This window comes from Dermacentor silvarum, chromosome 1 (assembly GCF_013339745.2).
Source record: "Dermacentor silvarum isolate Dsil-2018 chromosome 1, BIME_Dsil_1.4, whole genome shotgun sequence".
Classification (NCBI taxonomy): Eukaryota; Metazoa; Arthropoda; class Arachnida; order Ixodida; family Ixodidae; genus Dermacentor; species Dermacentor silvarum.
Window position 1 is genome coordinate 212,862,642 of NC_051154.1, and position 18,563 is coordinate 212,881,204.

At 43.2% G+C, this 18,563-nt stretch overlaps 1 protein-coding gene across 1 annotated transcript in view; it reads right to left on the reverse strand.

Moving 5' to 3' along the window:
- Positions 1–444: 444 nt before the first annotated feature.
- The window catches only part of LOC119436846 (cytochrome P450 4V2), a 42,917-nt gene continuing 24,798 nt past the window's right edge, over positions 445–18,563 (reverse strand). Inside the window, 8 exon segments of the mRNA XM_049660994.1 lie at positions 445–695; positions 1,185–1,294; positions 1,296–1,358; positions 5,147–5,213; positions 8,112–8,286; positions 12,388–12,540; positions 15,867–15,993; positions 16,056–16,125. Of these exon segments, the coding sequence (XP_049516951.1) occupies positions 511–695; positions 1,185–1,294; positions 1,296–1,358; positions 5,147–5,213; positions 8,112–8,286; positions 12,388–12,540; positions 15,867–15,993; positions 16,056–16,125 (950 nt within the window). The 3' untranslated portion in view covers positions 445–510.

The window sequence follows — 18,563 nt, forward strand, 5'->3', positions numbered from 1 at the left end:
TTTGGAGCATTAAAGTCCTTTATTAAATCACTCAGTCAACCTTAAAGCAGCAAAAGCTAAAGGATTAACATCAGATTGTTCAACAAAATCTGTCCAATAGCTCCCCATATCCTTTATGTTGTTCTTCATAGGAGTAGCCGATACTCATGATACCCTTTCGCGTAAGGGTACTCATGATTCAGTATAGGAAGGATGTAGTAATGTTGCAGGTTGTTGTTGCAACTGCAGGTTTTTAACCTGCAGTTGCAGGTTGATGCAGTAATGTTGCAGGAAGAACATGAGAAATTGTGGCGGCCACACTTATGTTTCTACCTTCTCGCTACCGCGGTGGTAAATCACGCAGGTCTTCAGAATTACGAGGAAGTATCGTGAAGATAATTAAAATGCTTTCTTTGTTAAAAAAAAACTTTATTTTTGCGTCAAACTGAATGTACATTGAAGATGTCAGCGAGAGATGTCGATGAAGAGTGTAACGCGGCACATGTTCCGGGCGCGTGGCTGCCCTTATGTTCAGCTGCTTTCAACTCGATGAAGGAGCGTTCTCGGTGTGAATTTTAATTCGAGGCCTTGAATGGGCTTCAGGACCAAGTCTATGGCTAACTCAAGCTCGTCGATAGGAACTTTGGAACTGACGTTGAAGCGGCGTAAAATGTGTGCGAGAATAACCTTTTCTTCTCTCAGAGCGAACTTTTGCCCTATAAAGAAAAAAAAAAGGGGGGGGGGGAGAGGAGTGAGGGGGGGGGGGAATAACATCAAAATTAAGACTAAAGTACTTGAGTTGCATTTTTGCACTTTGTTACGTTAGGAAGTGAGGCAACCGTAGAAAATGATAAGTCTACTCGACAATCTGGAACGTTATTCGTGATAATAACCTGGTTAACGGCTAACTAAGAGGACAGCTAACCTATAAATGTATTAGACAACTTATTAATATCTTGGTTTAATGGATACACATTCGATGAGAGGTTGCTAATATTATGGTCATATTTACAAAACATAAGCTACGGTAAACGTTGCCTATATAACCATTCTTGTTGAACAAGAAGGAAGTGTGAAAACATATCGTTATTTGCTTTTAAGCCATCTACTACAGAAGCATTTTTTTATCACAAAGACGCATTGCTGCTTTGAAGTTGCAGTTTTAGCGAGCACATGTGCAAGCTATCAACAAACTTTTCACTTACCGAGACAGTTTCGCGGTCCCGCTGAGAAGGGCGCATATGCGTAGGTTGGCATGCTTTTTGCACCCATGAACCTCTCGGGCATGAAACTGTCCGGGTTCTTAATGTACCTGGGATGTCTCTGAAGAAAACAGAAAGCCACGATGGCTACTGTACCCCGAGGAATAGTGTGCTTTCCTGCAAGAAATAGAGGGAGAGAAAAACAGCTACTCAGATGCACACTTAAGCACACCGACTGCTTACACGAATAGTTTCGCTTTAGTGATTGGGTCCCGGTACAATAAATGAAAGCTTACACACTTGCAAATAATATTAACTTCGCCACCATGGCCTTGAGCGGCGCTGGCAAGCGCCCCAGGGGCGCTATAACGTAAAATGATTCCAAACTGTTTTGATTCCAATTTCGGCAATCAGCCTCCACGATTGGTCAGAACATTTTCGGGCCACTCCCAACTTCGCCTGTTTGTCACGCGACGTCACGAAAACCGCGATAGCTCCACATATGATATAGCGTGTATACACTGATTATGCATGATTAAACCGCACAAAAGAAAAATAATCATTCCTGCATGATTCGACGCCTTTTCACCATTAGCCCTTGCTATGGGTCCAATGTTTTCTGGCTACAGCCCACTTCGCCACGGGAGTTCAGTTCTGTCACGCGACCTCACAAAACCGCGAAAACTCACCACGTCAAGGTGACGTGTACGCGAAAAAAATGCACTAATATGCCGAACAAAACTGAAATTTTTTCTGAATAGCCACAGACTGCTCCGTTCCGAAAGGAATAGAAGATGGTTGCCCGCCGATAGCTAAGGCCCTCGCTACTCGCATCTGCCGGTGAGCATGTATTTATTTACGCACGATAAACCCTTTTGCGTGGCAGTAAAACGTTATCGAGCCCTTTCGGCATGCATACGACATCGCTCTGCCAACTCTTCCTTGCTGAGGATCCGTTTTAGCGGCATTCTTATCCTTCCATTGCACGCCACCGCGATTTTCGACCAGCCACCGCAAGCTAAGTAAGGCGAAGCGGACCAATCGGAGAAGCCGGCACCACCGTCTTCATGTGGTTATCTATTTTCACTCTGCTGGCTCGGCCCCATCGAAACCCTCTCCACTAGAGCGTGCTCCTCGCCTCTTGTCAGCCAATTAGATAAGAAAAACCGCTAGAGTGTAGACAATGTTATTGGTTTTGAAAGCGAACAAAGGTGACCTCCTATAAACGAGGAGAGTGTTTGATTGGGTTGAATTCAGACAACGCTGCGGGTCACCGCCCGATGCTTGCGTCGGTGGTTACGTAAATTTGACGTCAGGAGGTTGGAATCAAAACAGTTTGGAATCATTTTACATTATAGCGCCCCTGGGGCAGTGCCTTGCCATTTGAGTGCCAAGTGCCAAAACATGCAAGAGCAAATATTTCCCACAGGATAATTCATCTGCCTACAGCAGAGAAAATCCGGAGACAACTTAGCACATCCTAATGAAGAGCGAAGGTTTTCACCCTGCGAGACCCGTAGGTAAGGTTCACCCTTTTAGAAGCACTGGAATTCAAAGCGAATGGCAGCATTAACCGGTCATCAGTCGAGATAAGCTAGAGACGATTAGCGTGTTGATAGAAAAAAAGTATTGAACAGATTCACAGGACTCGATCTGCTAAAGGCATAAGTAACTACACAAGGTAGATTAGAGGTTTCAAGGAAGCGAGAAAATATTAAGCAGAGATAGTTAAAATGCTTAGTTGTTTAGATTACCTGATAGCTCAAGCAGGCTAGGTGACTGTCGCCACCCCGTTTCGAAGGAGATGCCAATAATAATAATAATAATAATAATAATAATAATAATAATAATAATAATAATAATAATAATAATAATAATAATAATAATAATAATAATAATCGGGATAGATAAAGTACACATACACAAATACCCAAGAAAGTCAACGGGGGAACGCCGCCGCTATAGCTCAATGGTAAAGCATCGCACGTGTAAATACAGAAGACGTGGGTTCGTCTCCCTCCGGCAGCAGGTTGTCTTATCGTCCACTTTCATTTCACCTTTCCTAATTATTTCTCTATTTTAATTCAAAAACAAACAGATAATTTTACACATGCTTTCGCTGGCTTCATCGTCTGTTCGATTCATGTGGTTTCTGGTAACAACAAATGGAGCCCCTCGGTTTCTCTAATTTTTCTCGCGCACAACGTTAACTATAGGTGCACATAGGTGATTCACCTTAGCGCAATAAAAATTTGGAACATTCAGTTCAGTTTTGCTGCACCGATGTCACCATCAAAAAGGTTAAAACTCCCATAAATTTGAAATTTTGGTGATAACACAAACGCGAACTTGAATTACGGTGTTTGACCAATTGTGAATTTAATTAGTGACATATCTAAAAACTAGGTCACTGGTGTTGGAGTCTAACCAGTAAGCCCACGTTCGATTTATCGCAAAACTATGCACCTTGGAGCACAGAAAATATCAGTGAAGGCATGGGCGTGTGTTCCTGTGGGTGGACAGGTTTATATGAACGCTCTTGCTAGATTATGTCACAATGTATTGAAAGATGACACTCATAAAATATTTCTGTGCGCTTTGCAGACGCGTTAATTCTTCTAAAAACAAGAAAGCAGAGTCCTTGGAATACATAGGTGCAGTAACATCTGCATTCGAATTTAGCATGGCTTTGTTGGTAAGCCATTGTCTTCAGCTAATTTTTTGAGATTTACAGGCTCCAATAGTTCAGATTTCGCTCGTGTTTGGTCGACAAACTAGGCCATGCAAAACAGTACCGCTGAATGTGTGATGTGTTGTTGAAAGTGCGTAGAATCTATTTCCTTAAATTTATTATATTTATGTGCTCCAGCAATTACATATGCGCGAAAAACTGCGTTTCATCGAGTGTTTTCACATTGCGGCTGATAGAGGCGTTGGTTGTTCATGTCTCATACTTGTGCTCTTGAGTGCATCACAATCCACGAACAAAAAATAACAAACCACTTTTAAGGTACGCGGCGGTGTTTTGGTCGTGGTATCATAGGTGTTGTTCACTGACGACAGTTGTCTGCAAGGAAATCATGAGTGTATCCGGGTCTGATGCGAAGAGTCAAGAAAAGCGAAGCCATCGGGCCGCCACTTTGTCTGTTTTATTCATTCTAAATCCACCTCAAGAACTTTAGATCGTATTTGCGTCTGCATTTATAAAACTGAAAGCCACAGAGATCCATGAATTATTTGAGAAACGCATGAGAAAATTGAATTTTTAAGTATTTATTTTTTATTTATTTTTTAAAAATTTATATTTTTAAGTACGGTGTAACTTGAATACTGTGGTTCTCTAGTATAGTTGAGCCGACTCCAACCCGCCCGACTTCCTCTTCTTATAAAAGCTAAACTTCGTTGACATTTTTTTTTTTTTTTTTTTTTGCAACTGCTGGTCTTCTGAGCTACGCCCACTGATGGAAGCACGTTACCCATATGATCGGCGCGCAGAATTTTTTCGTACGGTTATCAGTTAAAATCTGACTTAATTTTAGTCGCGAATGACTTTTTTTCTTGCTTTTAGATCTTATTTCTGCCGCTGGAATATAACACAAAGGACAAGCTGGGAGAGTTCCAGACGATTGCAAGGCGCTCAAGGCGCAAGCAACTGGCCCATGGCTAATTCGGAGGGCAAACCTACTGGGACATAAGCTAAGGCACGAGAAAGACAGGACACAGCGCTCGTGCCTTAGCTTGTGTCCCAGTAGTTTGGGCTCTGAATTAGCCCTCCTTCCATACCAACTCGCCCATTTTTAGCTTTTGATCAACTGTGCCAACAATATGTTTTGCTCACTGGAATACTATTTTCAGGTTGAGCAATACTACAAAGCAGCTTGATTTGCCTACATTTTGAACGCACAGCCGCGGTTACAATGTACAGCTACTGTGGCAGGTAAAGCGTGACACAAGAAATTGCCCACCAATTTTTGTGTCTCTTGTTATCAAACGGCCCAAAAGTGGTCCCGGGGGATAGAGCCTCATAGCCTCCTAGAGAGAAAAAACACAGAATGTAATTATAATACTGATGAAACTGTAAAAACTTTTACTAATTTCTCGGACTACAATAAGGTTCCACTCAGTAGGTGGCACAGCTACTTAGATTGCGTAGACACAACTGTGCACTTATTTACTGCACGAACGGGAAATCGGGAAGAGGCTTCGCCAAAGCATACGCCCAAACGCTCTAGCTGACGTTAGATTTCAGTATATGAAGTAATTCTGATGAATTTTCCGTTTTCTGGAACACTTTTATAATGAACATACATTGAACCTAAATACATTCTTGCGTTTTAAGTGCAAGTATTTTTTTTCTCTCAGTCATTATGTAATATGCGTAATTGCGTACCTTGTGCGCTTATTTACATGTGTAAGCGTAATTTCATACATATCATTGTCAGCTGTAGTAGAATATTCTCCATATAGCCAGACAAACCTATTCACAGTTGATCAAATCTATGTGTCATGCTATTTTGATACAACGTAAAGTGTTCTTATTAAAGCCCGTACAATACATCTGAAATCTCTATTGTAGAACCCCTGTAATGCTGCAAATGAGCTGTATAACGATTAATGTCTTCGCGTCAGCAATAACAAGCCGAACAATCCCACGTTTAGCAGCGCTGCTCTAAATCCGAACGGTAATTCGCAAACACAAACTCAAGATAGCACAACTGGTAGCACAAGAAGCATAAATCTGAACTCTGTCGTAGCACGTCAGTGTTGTTTTTAAACTTTAGGGCAACCGGTGGCCAAATGAAATGTCAGCACATAACAGAAGAAACAAACGAGATGCTGTGTCGTCTTCTCTGGGGCTGTCTTCAAATTTCCATGCGTTACACATGCAACGTACAAGGTGTTCAAAATATTTGTGCCAATACTTAAAAAAGAAGGTGCACGCTATGCGTGCGCTGCCGACGCAGCATTGCTCACTGCATTCCTGAGCAACTTAGTTTTTGCGAAGCGCACAATGGAATAACTAAACAAACAAGATCAACCCAGGTGTTAAACTATCCAATTATATCCCGAAACAAACTATTAAGTTGACAGCCTATTAAGGAACACATAATGATCCGTTTTCATGAAGATATTGCTAGCGGGTTTGGTTTTTCTAAGCTCCAACGAAAGCATGTGACATCTAATACAATAAAGCGTGACAACAAGCTTACACGCAGAAATGTTGGTGCCCCCCCCCCCCCCCCCCCCCTCCCTTCCCCCCCCCCCAAAAAAAAAAGTTGCAGTGGCTTAGCTCGGCTATGCCAGGATATACGTAGCGTTAGCAAAGGTTCAGCTGATTATTCTTAGCTTTCCTGTTTGTCTAGATTGTCAAGGATTAGCTTGATTGTCATGCTTACTGCTGCTCCAATGACACACACGTGGTATACGTATTATGTGGCACATGTATATAGCCTTCTTCTGTTCATTCCTCCTACGCTCAACCGCTAATTGCCAGGCAACTACTTCGGGATCCGATGAGTCAAGCTTCTCCGTTCTTCTGCGCTGTTGAGCAGCATTTGCGCTCTCCTTCTCCATGGCTATACCACACTGGCAAACGCCAGTCAGAAGCGCAGCGGCTCCAGCGCAGTGTCAGACGGCGACTGCACAGCGAGCGCGCGCCGGCGCCAGTGCGTCTACCACGGCTACGACGTCACTCCTCTGGAATGCGCAGACCGGCGGCGGTGAGTCGCACGCGGCGGCGGCGGAGTGCGCGAGAGGTGCCGGCTCCGGTGGCTCCGGTGCGCAAGCCGCGTGACATCACTGATTCTTGCGCATGCGCAGCACGGCTCTTGATGTGCCGCGCGAAACGGGCTTGGCTAGGCCAGTGTAGCTAACGCTACAAAAACAAGCTTCGAACGAATGATCTCTGCTGTTCGCAGAATAGTGCAAGCTTCATCGTAAGATTTACTTTGAATTGGTCAAGAGAACAAGGAAAACTACTACGTTGTGGGTTGCATTCGTATCGCGTGTGTCTGCTTTTCTCGATTCCTTACTCAAGTTAGCTGGAACACCTGTATGGCAAGAAATTTCTCTGGATAATGATGCGATTAGCTTTCTTGAAATTGCATGTTCCCTTCAGGATGTAGCCATAGTCAAATGAAAAGGTTCTAATTTGACCCTGCAATCGCTCAGTGACGGTGGGAGTCAAGGATACAATACATGTCGTTTTTTTTTCCAGTTTTGCCATGTCTTCGTTAAGAAAGCATAGTGCAGCATATTAAAAGCTTTTGGAAGGCATTTTGTATCGCGTGCCTGCCTCTCAGTGTTTCTTTAGAATAGTTACGTGTTTTACGATCATTACTAAGTTGTTCTGTCGGTTAATCTAGCAGCGTCTAAATAAACTACAGAATAATTCCTTAATTTGCATGATAGATTTGTGAATTAGTTCTCCCCTTTGGTATATTACTTTTGATATATTAAACGAATGTTTTTCACATCATTGCTCTAAAACAACCTAACGACATTAGTAAGACGTTAGTACGTTCAAAGTCATGCACAGAACGGCAAGAAACATTTATGTACTGCGTATGATTCACACGCCTGCCTAACTGCCATAATAGCGCTTCGTGGAGACATTGGCGCGAGATTTCCTCACGCTAACCTTCACTGAAACGTTGCAATTTGTGAGGATATGATAACCCAAAAGCATTTCTTTGAATTTCGTTGAATGACCCTCAGATAAGCAATCCTTCTGAATCAGCTTGCACAGAACCGTCCAAAAAATGGCGGCATGAAGTGCTTGGCATTATATTGGAGGGTGTTACTTTGTGCTAATAAACGTTACGCATGTTACCTTGCAAATAATCAGTGCTTGCTGTTTGAAAGAGGATATATATCTTGAAGTGCTCAACCAACTATTGAAGTTGGACATATCGTGCGTTGACGACATACCTTCAGCACGCATTCCGTATACGTGAGACCTTTTATTTCTTCTAGGGTTAAGTGACTTCTCCCAGTCGTCTCCAAAGGCTGCGTCGATCTCGTCCCGGACCTTTTCTTGAATCTCTGGATGGTGGCCGAGTAGGTAAAGCGCAAAGGCGAGTCCTGTCGCCGTAAAGTCGAAGCCCTAGATGTGAGAAATCCGTACATTATATAATTTGAATTTACCTGATTTAGGCTGTTATATCCAATGTGTAGCAAAAGAGTTTGTGTCCATTGTTTCACTGACGCATAACAATTTCAGCTGAAACAAAGGGGGAATTTTCATTGTGAAAAAGAAACCTTGATTGCGAGGTGGGCTGTCATTAACCTTTGTATAATTGTGGCGAGAAATGTCCTAATGCAATGAATGATTTGATGCGTGGCTTCGCACCCAAAATTTTCAAATTGCACAGCATGTATTTCATAAAATATTCCATGAACTTTACTACAGAATGTTCGCAAACTACTATTTGTCCTTGTGGCGTGCTTCTACAGCTTTTATTTAACTTTTTCATAGATTTAATTTAACCGTAATTTATCAATCACAAATCTAAGGAAGTGACATATGAGTTTGCAAGCGTAAGTGCACAGGAAGCTGGGAAAGCGTTTGTTAACAATATTTTACACAGCTTTACCCACAAGACGTTAATGGAGAAGTAATTTAAGTACAGTGCGCCCGTCTCTGATCATCTCCAGTCTAATTACATAAAAAAGTATTAGCATTATATTTATAATTTACCAACTATTTGCCCTTACTCTAAAATAAGTATATCTAAGTTTCAATTGTACACTCGATTCAGGAAAAAGAGAAAAATGTGTTTGGGATGGCCCACCAGTTCGATTATCATTCATCTGTTATGAAGAAACAAACACGGATATTTCCTGCTTCGTGCAATTAAGTGACAAAAACGTAGTCCTGGTGTGGAAGCGAGGACTTCTCATTAACCTGATTCTGAACTCATTAACCTGAGTCTGATTCTGAAAAAGTTGGTAATGAACGATTCGGGGGAGGAAGCCGTAGTTTTTACGGACTGGCTATTTTGTGCTGGAGACACACTGACCAAATGTTAGCTGTTCTTATTCATTCCTGGAGCTGTTACGCTCAACCATTAGCCTTTTTCCCTGCATGCGCCTCCAGCCAATCTCTATGCGCTCCACATAATATATCCGACCTTGAAAGCGCGACGCTTCAAGAAGTTTCAGAATGTGGAATGAGCCACGTCCGACCACACAAATGTCTTTGTAACAGTGGTTAGTCGGTGTAAAATGGTCACCGGAAAAAGGTATGCAATGTACGCTTGTACAATATCATTATGTACGATATCAACACTGTCCCCGCGAAGAACTTCCCACACAACATTGATCACCTCTATAGGAATGAACAAGACGCATTATAGGAAAGTATATGCGCCCTTAATTTGAGGAAACTTAGACTGAATAGAATCTGTATTAGTTTTAGTAGCTTTAGCAATGGAGCGTTATTGGTAGAAGGGCTAAACAGTGTAGACCGGTCTAAACGTTAAGCTTTCGGGAAATATTATTCAAGAATTATGGCAGCCAACTGCGTAAAATACGTCAGTGCAGCTATGCTATTTGGACAGACACTGACAGACCATTAAATGCCACAAAAGCTGCAACCCAATCAATGCTACACATCATTTGAAAATTAGTAAGGCAGATGTGTCTGAAATCATGGAAACGCAACACACTGCCCAGCCATGCGTGTTTCTGCGCGTGTGTATGCGCGTGTGTGTGTGTGTGTGTGTGTGTGTGTGTGTGTGTGTGTGTGTGTGTGTGTGTGTGTGTGTGTGTGGTGTGTGTGTGTGTGTGTGTGTGTGTGTGTGTGTGTTGGGTGTGTGTATGTGCTAAGAGTTGAGGTGGCTGGCCATGATTAGGGAGTTTTCAAAATGGGGGCCATGCTTGTAAAAGAGCACAAGGAAAGTACAAATTCAAGAACGCCAAAAGCGTACAAGGACGTTAGGGCACGCAAAGACACTTGGTGATGGAATTTCTGAAACTGCCTATACTGTCCTAATTTTAAGGCTAGTTTAGATTTTTTTTCGAAAAATGCAAATTCGACAATATAAAAAGTTTCAAACATACCCTTCGGTTCATGAACCTCCATCGCACGAATCAAAGTGGAAACCACGCCACAACTCGTATACTCGGTTTATAGAAACGCTGTTGATCTAGTGCTTTCCTTTTGCCCGGCGGCTGACACATAAAGGTAAATACCCACCCGTCCAGTGACATACCTATAGGTCCCTCCCTCTACCTGTTACCAAACGTGATGGATGAACCACCAACTAATATCTCCTTTGTTGAAGCGCATACGCACCAGGACGATTCTATTAAAGGCGATTCACTGTCGTCAGCCACTTCGTCGACCACTTTGTAATACAAGCACAATTAAATGCTAATTAACTGATCTTTTATGACTAAAACCTAGTGACAGAAAGCTGCAATTTATTTCAGCGAAGCCTGACATTATAAATACAATAATTCAATCTCCGTACGTGTTCATGTATGTTTTTATAGCACTTCTTATCTTAAAAAGCACTGCATGCATCTTCGCGTGAAAAACGACTCCTGAGGCGCTTCACCGCTGTACAACGTCTCCTAGGTTAGGTGCATTTTCTGTAACAAGATCGTGCAACACAAGTTGGCGATGTTTCATAGAGTGCAAGAAGAAAACGCACGGAAGTTGGACGTGCAGAAAGAGTCGAGGTTGGCTAACGTTAACTATGGGCAAGAAGTAGCATGGTGTCACGGGCAGTCACAATTTTGTTTTCGTCTTAGGAAAGCTTAGACTACTGTTCTGCTTTATTTTCAATGTGAATGTAAACGGACGCTGATCTCGTTTAGCAGACGTCCACGACTCGGTTTGTCTGTAATACAAAACATATAAAAGTGAATGAATACGATGTGAGGGCGCAGTTTGAAAATGACAATAATTCTTGAAGCGATATTAATATTGAGAGGATTCTAACATGGCGCGCACTTTTTGATATGGACATATTCATATTTGGCATGCATTTTTCGCGTGTATATGGAGAGTTATGTGGCACACATATACTTAAACGAATATTTTTCTAAAAAGCCATGCTCACGGGCATTGCGATAAAGAAGTCTAATAGTTAATAATTTCTTTTATGTTTGGTTACTTCTTTAACAGACTTGCTGCTCTCCGCCGCAATCCACTCATTGACCAAGGTTGGAAAATATTTTGCATTGACGCTACCTTCCTCTTCGAAGCCCTCGTTTTGATCCTATTTCTGCCAGCTAGTTCCGTATTTATGATGACACATTTTGTCTCTCTGGTTCTATAGCCTCCTGAGACCCGAACACAACCACGGGACATAATCACTCTTCAAGGTGGTTTTTATTGTCTAGTGTTACGAACCTGAAAAACAATTTTACAATCTTAAATACAACGGTTGCCTTCCAAAAGCTGCGTCTTCACGTACAGGAAAAAAAATAACGATCTCCATGATCTCCTCATGTTTACTATGGTAAAAAGTGCATTTCATTGCTTAAACGCAGACATGAAGATGGAACTACATGTCAGTACATTGCCATGTTGCTGCCGCGTCCGGTATGTTCACGCATTCTCAGTGATTTCGAAACACACCTCAATGTTGCTTTCGGCCATCTGGGACGACACAGAGGTCTGGATCAGTTGCGTGTCAAATTTCTCAAAATTAGATGACAAGAATATGAGTAAGCCACTTCTGCACAGTTACACATGCACCGTACTTCCTACACAGCATGAATATATTGCGTAATCACTTCCGAGTGAATTTCGAAAAAATGTTGAAGGCAGTGTTCAATGCATTGTACAAGGGGTCTTGGGATGATAGTGCGAGAGAGCCCACACCATTTATTTTTCACTAGCGCAAGTTTAAATACTAACTGCAATGTAAAAAGTATTAGTATACTTAGTATACTTAGTATTAGTATACTATTAGTATACTTAGTAAAGGTTGCAAATGGGTGCAGCATAGTTAGCTATCCCTTTGTATTCAGCCCCCTCCGTTTAGTGTTGTTCCCTTATATCCTTTCCCTCGGTTTACGTGAAGAAAAGCCGACGCGCGTCTCTCTGAGGCCCTGCATTTTCTTTTTCCTTCTACCTCGTGCCACCTTTAGGAAAAGATAACAGGCCCTCTCAAGAAACGGGTCATAGAATGAAAACAAATGTCGCTGGCGATAATTTCGATTTCGCAAGCTGTTAGTTTAAATGGCTTACCCCAATTAGTGTGGAGAGAACTTCGTCTCTAACATCAAGTTCACTGAGAGTGCCTTCGTCGACGAACATTCGTACAAAAGTTTCCAGCAGTGAGTTTTTCGAAACAGGATCTCTGATGCCTTTCCGGTAGTCGGCGATTCTCTTCTGCAGGATCTGTAAATGAGTTCAAATCTTCTCGTCAGAAAGGCTCGCATATTGGCCGCTTTGCTGCCGTTGCCTACAAGTTTCTTCATTCGCGGTTGTCGCTCCCCACTTTGCAATTAATAATAATAATAATAATAATAAATTTATTTGGCACCTATATTACCCATGCACATCAGGTACCAGAAAGCACTGTTGGGACAATAAATATATTAAATATTTACTATTTTTAAATATTAAGTATTATCTCAAAACTCCTTGCATCGCAGCGCATGTTACTCGCAGCCAGTATTGCCAGGTCCGACGAGGCGGCGTAGCCAAAAGCTAGAGAAGTTGTAGCCCAAATGTAGCCAAACACAAAAAAGGCTCCAAAAAATTCGTAGCCAAATATAGCCATTTTTATTTGCAGTTTTATTTGTGTATACATTTTCACATTCGACTACGGCAATCCTATTTTGCAGAACCCGTCGTAACAAAATGTCCGTGCCGCCGTGACGGTCGGACATTGAAATCAACAACAGCGATATCATGCTTGCACAGAACAAATTTTGGTTGGGCCCGGAAGCTCTTAGGTTCCAGCGAAATGCTGGAGAGGGCGAAATCAGTGCTATTATTTTATGACAGATAGTACTAAGTTATTATTTTTAGTTATTTACAGTAATATTAACTACGAACTCCGCTTTTTAGCTGTCGTGAACGCAAAATATGTTCATCACCATCGATCTCTGACGTCATCTCTGCCTACGGCGTAGAAGTTCAGCAGCGATCTGCGACGGCGACGTGCTCACGGCTTCTTTTTTATGAGCTAAAATAAGTCTTTCGCGCCATGATATCTTGTGTTATTTGTCTCATCGTCCTATCTTGTTATCTCGTTTTTTTTTCAATTAGCTTGGCCCGGTTTAGCCGCCATCTTTGGTCTCTAGCACGGCAAGAACATGCCTTAAAATAAAGTGTCAGACAACAGATGCCACTCACTGTCTGAATCGGTATAAGCGAAGCTTTAAAAGATTACTGCGCAAAATGATACACCAGTGTAAGAAGCGCGCAGTCGTTTACGGTGACGAGCAAGTCCCGACCATAACTCGCTCGAAATGGTAGAAGCCGCGACGGCGCACAAAGAGCAAAGGTAAACAACACATTGTTAACAGTGGTTATGCTGTGAAAACCGGTTACTGTCAAAAAGCAAACCATGTAATTGTGTTAATAAAGTTTTAGAATAGGGGCCCCCAAAGAGCTTTGCGGGTGTTAGTTGGGGCATGCAGGAGTGAAGAGTTTTAGAATAGGCGTTTTGTGTTTGCAGATAGCGTGTTTCGCTTGCAGCGTCACTATGGCGTCAAAGAAAGCGCTTATAAATATTAAAATAAAATATACCATTTTATGGTAAGAAGAGTGATTTAGATTTTCGTGTTTTTGCGTTTAATTACACTGTAGAACTTATTTTATTAGCAGCAAGCAACATGTTGCGCTTAGTTTTGAGTAACCATCTTTACGTACCTTCACCCAGCCAAGTCAATCCGTGTTAGGCCTACGAACCATGAAATCGACAAATGAATTCGGAATCAGCAGCGTCTAATGAATCAATCTTCATTACACATGTTAGTTGAGAGAAAGCGATAATCGCAATCACTTCTCCTAGCTTACGAACTTCACGCGTGCCCAGTTTGGTGCTAGGTTAGAGCCGTCGCTTCGAGGGGCGCCGCCATGCTCGTTGACGAAAGCTTTTGAGGCAGCTTTTGGGGCTCCTGCTAAATCGACGAAATAGCGTGCCCGACGCAAAACCCAAACACAGTTCGCGTCTTGCGCATGCGCAGTGGCTTCGACGCTATTTCTTTGGGGCCCCAAAACGTTTGAGGCCTCTATTGTAAAACTCTCTACTTGCTGGTGTTTTACGTGCCAAAACCACGATATGATTGGGAGGCATGACGCAGTGGGGACTCCGGATTAACTTTGGCCACCTCGGGTTCTTTAACGTACACCTAAATTTAAGTAAACGGATGTTCCTGCATGTCGCCTTGATCGAAATGCGACCGCCGGGGCGGAGAATCAAACCCACGTCCTCGAGCCAGCAGCGCGGCACCTCACAAGCTAAGCTAACACGGTGGGGGAAGTTAATGTGACGTGGTGCACTGATGTCATTGTGGCAATCATGGTTTGATATTAGCAGAATGAGTATCCGTATCCGTGACATTACGTGCAAACCATCTAGAAGTAAAAGCACCAGAACCCACCTTTGGCTCGGGGTCTTGCTCCCATTCTTTTTTATACGTTCTCGCATACTTGGCCCACTTCCCCATGCTTGGATTCTCCTCTCTGAGGAGGATCCGATCTTACGTCCAACCTATCGAAATGAATCTCGAATGTAAGCACGAACAAAAATTCATCTAGCAGGAGAAGGAAAATGGCAGTAAAAATTCGCACGAGAAACATGGAGTAGGTCGAAGCTGTGCCCGGCGTGATACTTCACCCAGAAGACATGGCCATGAACACACTGGAGCGTGTCATCAACCCGTGCTTCCCTTCTTTCATGTCGGCGCCACGATCGCCCGACGGCCCCGACCCTATGTTATTGCTCTCCCTTCCTGAACATAGCATTGTTAGTACAGTGTGCTGTGAAAAATCTACTACTGCTAGGTTCATCCCGATGCCCGGGGAACGGGTGCATAACGGTCAAGCGGGGTGTAAGTTTAAGTGCATCAAAGATAAAGCCACCAGCTCAGACAGCGGCGCAGAGAGGGAAGGAAAGGCGAGGGGGGGGGGGTCATTCGGGCACGCACACACGCACAGCCAGGCGGCCGGCTCAGCCAGCTAAAACACAGCCTTCGAGATTTGCTTCTACCCGATCAGAGCCACCTCTGGAGTGTGGATTAGGGCGCCACTTATAGCCCAAACAAAGCCAAGTCGCAGATTTTCAGTAGCCCAAATATAGCCACATAGCCAAGTCGTCCAAGTCGACGAGAAAATTTTTTTTTCTGTAGCCCAATTTGGCTATATATAGCCAAACCTGGCAACACTGCTCGCAGCTGCAAGCCATTCACCATCTTAGCTCTCCGACAGATTTGCTTTCACTGATCGTTTTCGATAATTACCAAATTCCTGAAAAAAAAAGCGTTTGAGTACATTTGTCGCGCAGCTATCTTTCCGTCTTAAACCGAAAACGCTGAGCCCTCGTTATAATATAGCCCATCGTTGGGTGCAAAATAACACACAAGTGGTAGCGCCATTTCCATTGATTCGGCACTTGTCCCTGATTGATCACTTTATTAGAGTAAATGGGTAATGGCCGGAAAGGTAACTTTTGAGAGCCACAGAATGAGACAATGGATGAATAGAATACTCACGTTATTGACAAAGACCTTTGCCTCTGCCACATGTTTCAACATATCTTTGCGGTCTTTGCTGAATGCATAAATGTAGTCGAACCAGTGGTGGAAATTTGTGAATCGTTTTAGGATGTATTCGCAGATTCTGGAGACACAAAAATATCCTAATATATAAGCCAAGATCCGTTTCAATTTTCCAGAACTTACGCGTCATGAACTTTCAGGTATCCCACTGACTCAATGTCATCCTCGTTGTAATCGATGCCCATTGTTGTTTCTGTAAAACAGAATGAAAATCATATTATCTGCCCCACTTAGAAAACGTTTTACTAGGGCTGGAAGTGAGATAATTTTAATGCATCTTTTATATCCTAATAAAGGGTACTCTCTTCCATCGGGCGAGAGATCGAATTAAATATTTTTTTCTAATGCATTTAATGTCCGGCGTTGCGTCATGGAGTATCTTTCGTGATGTTTTGCACAATATTTTTTATTTCAGGTATGCAACACAAATTCCGCAATAAATTAGTCGTTCTGACGCTTATTTAATAAATGCGTTAATTGCAATATATATTTTCATGGAAGCAATGAGCGAACATTCCGATGGACTTGACAGTATCGTGGAGGACCATAGGCCCTTCTAAATTTTGTTTCGTTTTCTTGACACCTTATTGGCAGAAAGCAATGAAAGCCCCTCATGTATAGATTTTAGTATTACGATGGTTTAAAACAGGATAATAAAAGAACGCTTTGGCACCATCAGCTGGCCTTCGTTACAACCTGTCTCCCAGCCTAACACAGGTGCTTATTGAATAATACTGTCACGCGTGCGTCGTTTTACTTTTTGTCTGTGACTGCTTTGGTAGAATTATCGCTGTTACCATGCTATCTCGGCGCAGAGATGCGCTTGACGTGCTCAAAAATTTGTGAACATGGCTGCCGATTCTATACCTGTAGAAGCGTATCTAATTAGATCACAAGCGCGATGCCCCAAACTGTGTTGTACAATCTCAAACCAACGCGAGCATCAGCGATTGCTCTGTAATGTTCGGTGACGCATGTATAGTCAGTGGACAGGTTTGACCAACAGGATTAGTTGCTTTCTGGGCGTAGGTTTGCCCAGGAAAAGTTCGATTATTTCATAATTCAGTCTGAAAGGGCTACTTCTTCATCGTTACTGTACCATGCCTTCAGACGCGCCAACAGGTGCATAGCATAAGGCACCTTAATGGTCCAGAACGCAAACACAAATTATTTGCAGAGAAACGCGAACAGAAACTGTTTAGAAGTCATACAGTTTTCGCAAGGTACCGCGGACAGGCAAAGTGCAGTCTGAAAAGCAGCGTACATGATCATTTACTGTAAGTATACATGTGACCGTCATCATCGTCATCCTCATTACTGCCTATTAATGCTTATTCTTGGCCGAAGGCCTCTATGAGCGATTTTCAACTACCGTGCTCAGCATCAGCAGCTGCTGATTCATTATGCCACTTATTTCATTATGCCACTCATTGGTATTTATTCTAGTATTCGAATATAGCCCCGTTTATTTGTTACACAGTGCATGGCCTGTCCAGTCCAATTTCCCCTTAATTTAGCTTAAATATTATCAAACTTAACCTTGTTTATTTTACGTAAACCACGCTGTTCTCTCAGTATCTGTAACATGGCGCCTATGATTTGTTTCTCTCATTGTGCTGCGCTGATTTTCCCTTCAAACTTTTTATTGCGATAGCAATTATATGGACACTCTAGGCAAATTTCTGTCGTCGTCGCCCTCCCCGTGAGGTTCCGTATAAAGTCCACGGGCCATAAAATCGTCGCCGTGCGCCGTATGCTGTATGTGCGAGTGAAAGCATGCGACGGTGAGCCGGCAATCGCGGCTCGCGCACTCAAGGGCGGGAAGCTCGAAGGAAGCGCGCAGTCTTCCAGTCGCGCACAACGCTCCGGAGGGAGGGTAGGGAGGTGGAGGGGCCGCGCTTTACTGCGGCCGCGCGCTCCCGCCGGGCCGGAAGGCTCCGAGAGCAGGGGGCGGGGGGGGGGGCGTTCTGCGCCGCGAGCGCCCGCCCGCGCGGCTGTATCTTGAAAGCCATCTGTAGCGTGGGCAGAGTCCACCCTCCTCGTGTTTTCGCGGCGAAGATCGTGTAGGTGCGAACGCCGGCACGAAGCTCAATTCGCTGATGCTGCTGCGCCGACTCACGTACTCCAGTGTTTTGACAGCGAGCTTCCGCGGTCATCGAGTGAGATGCGTTCATGTTTGCTTGTGCGCGCGTGACACCGTGCTGTTAATTTAGTTAGTGTACCTATGTTTACAAGTTTATACGGCCGACAAAACTACTATCCTTACTTTGTATAGCCGTCCACTAATTTGTCATCGCAATCAATGCTTCACCTTTCGGGCGAAACTGCGACTTTTTTTTATTGGCCTTCAAGCACTGACCCCACAGGTGAACACTGGCTAATTTCATTGACCGTATACCTTTCTTTTTAAGTTATCTGGAAATAGCAATTCTTTCATTAGGAACTCACTCCCTTAGCATTTCAACTCCGTAGAATGGGTTTTCCTTTCATAAGGGGTCCGACGGCACCATTTGGACTCGATTCCTGTACCCGCTACGTAGTTGCATTATCTCAATACCTATGTTTGACTCCTGACTCCTTGCGAATCTGGTGACTGAGTGAGTGAAACAACTTTAATCGGTCCACAATAGA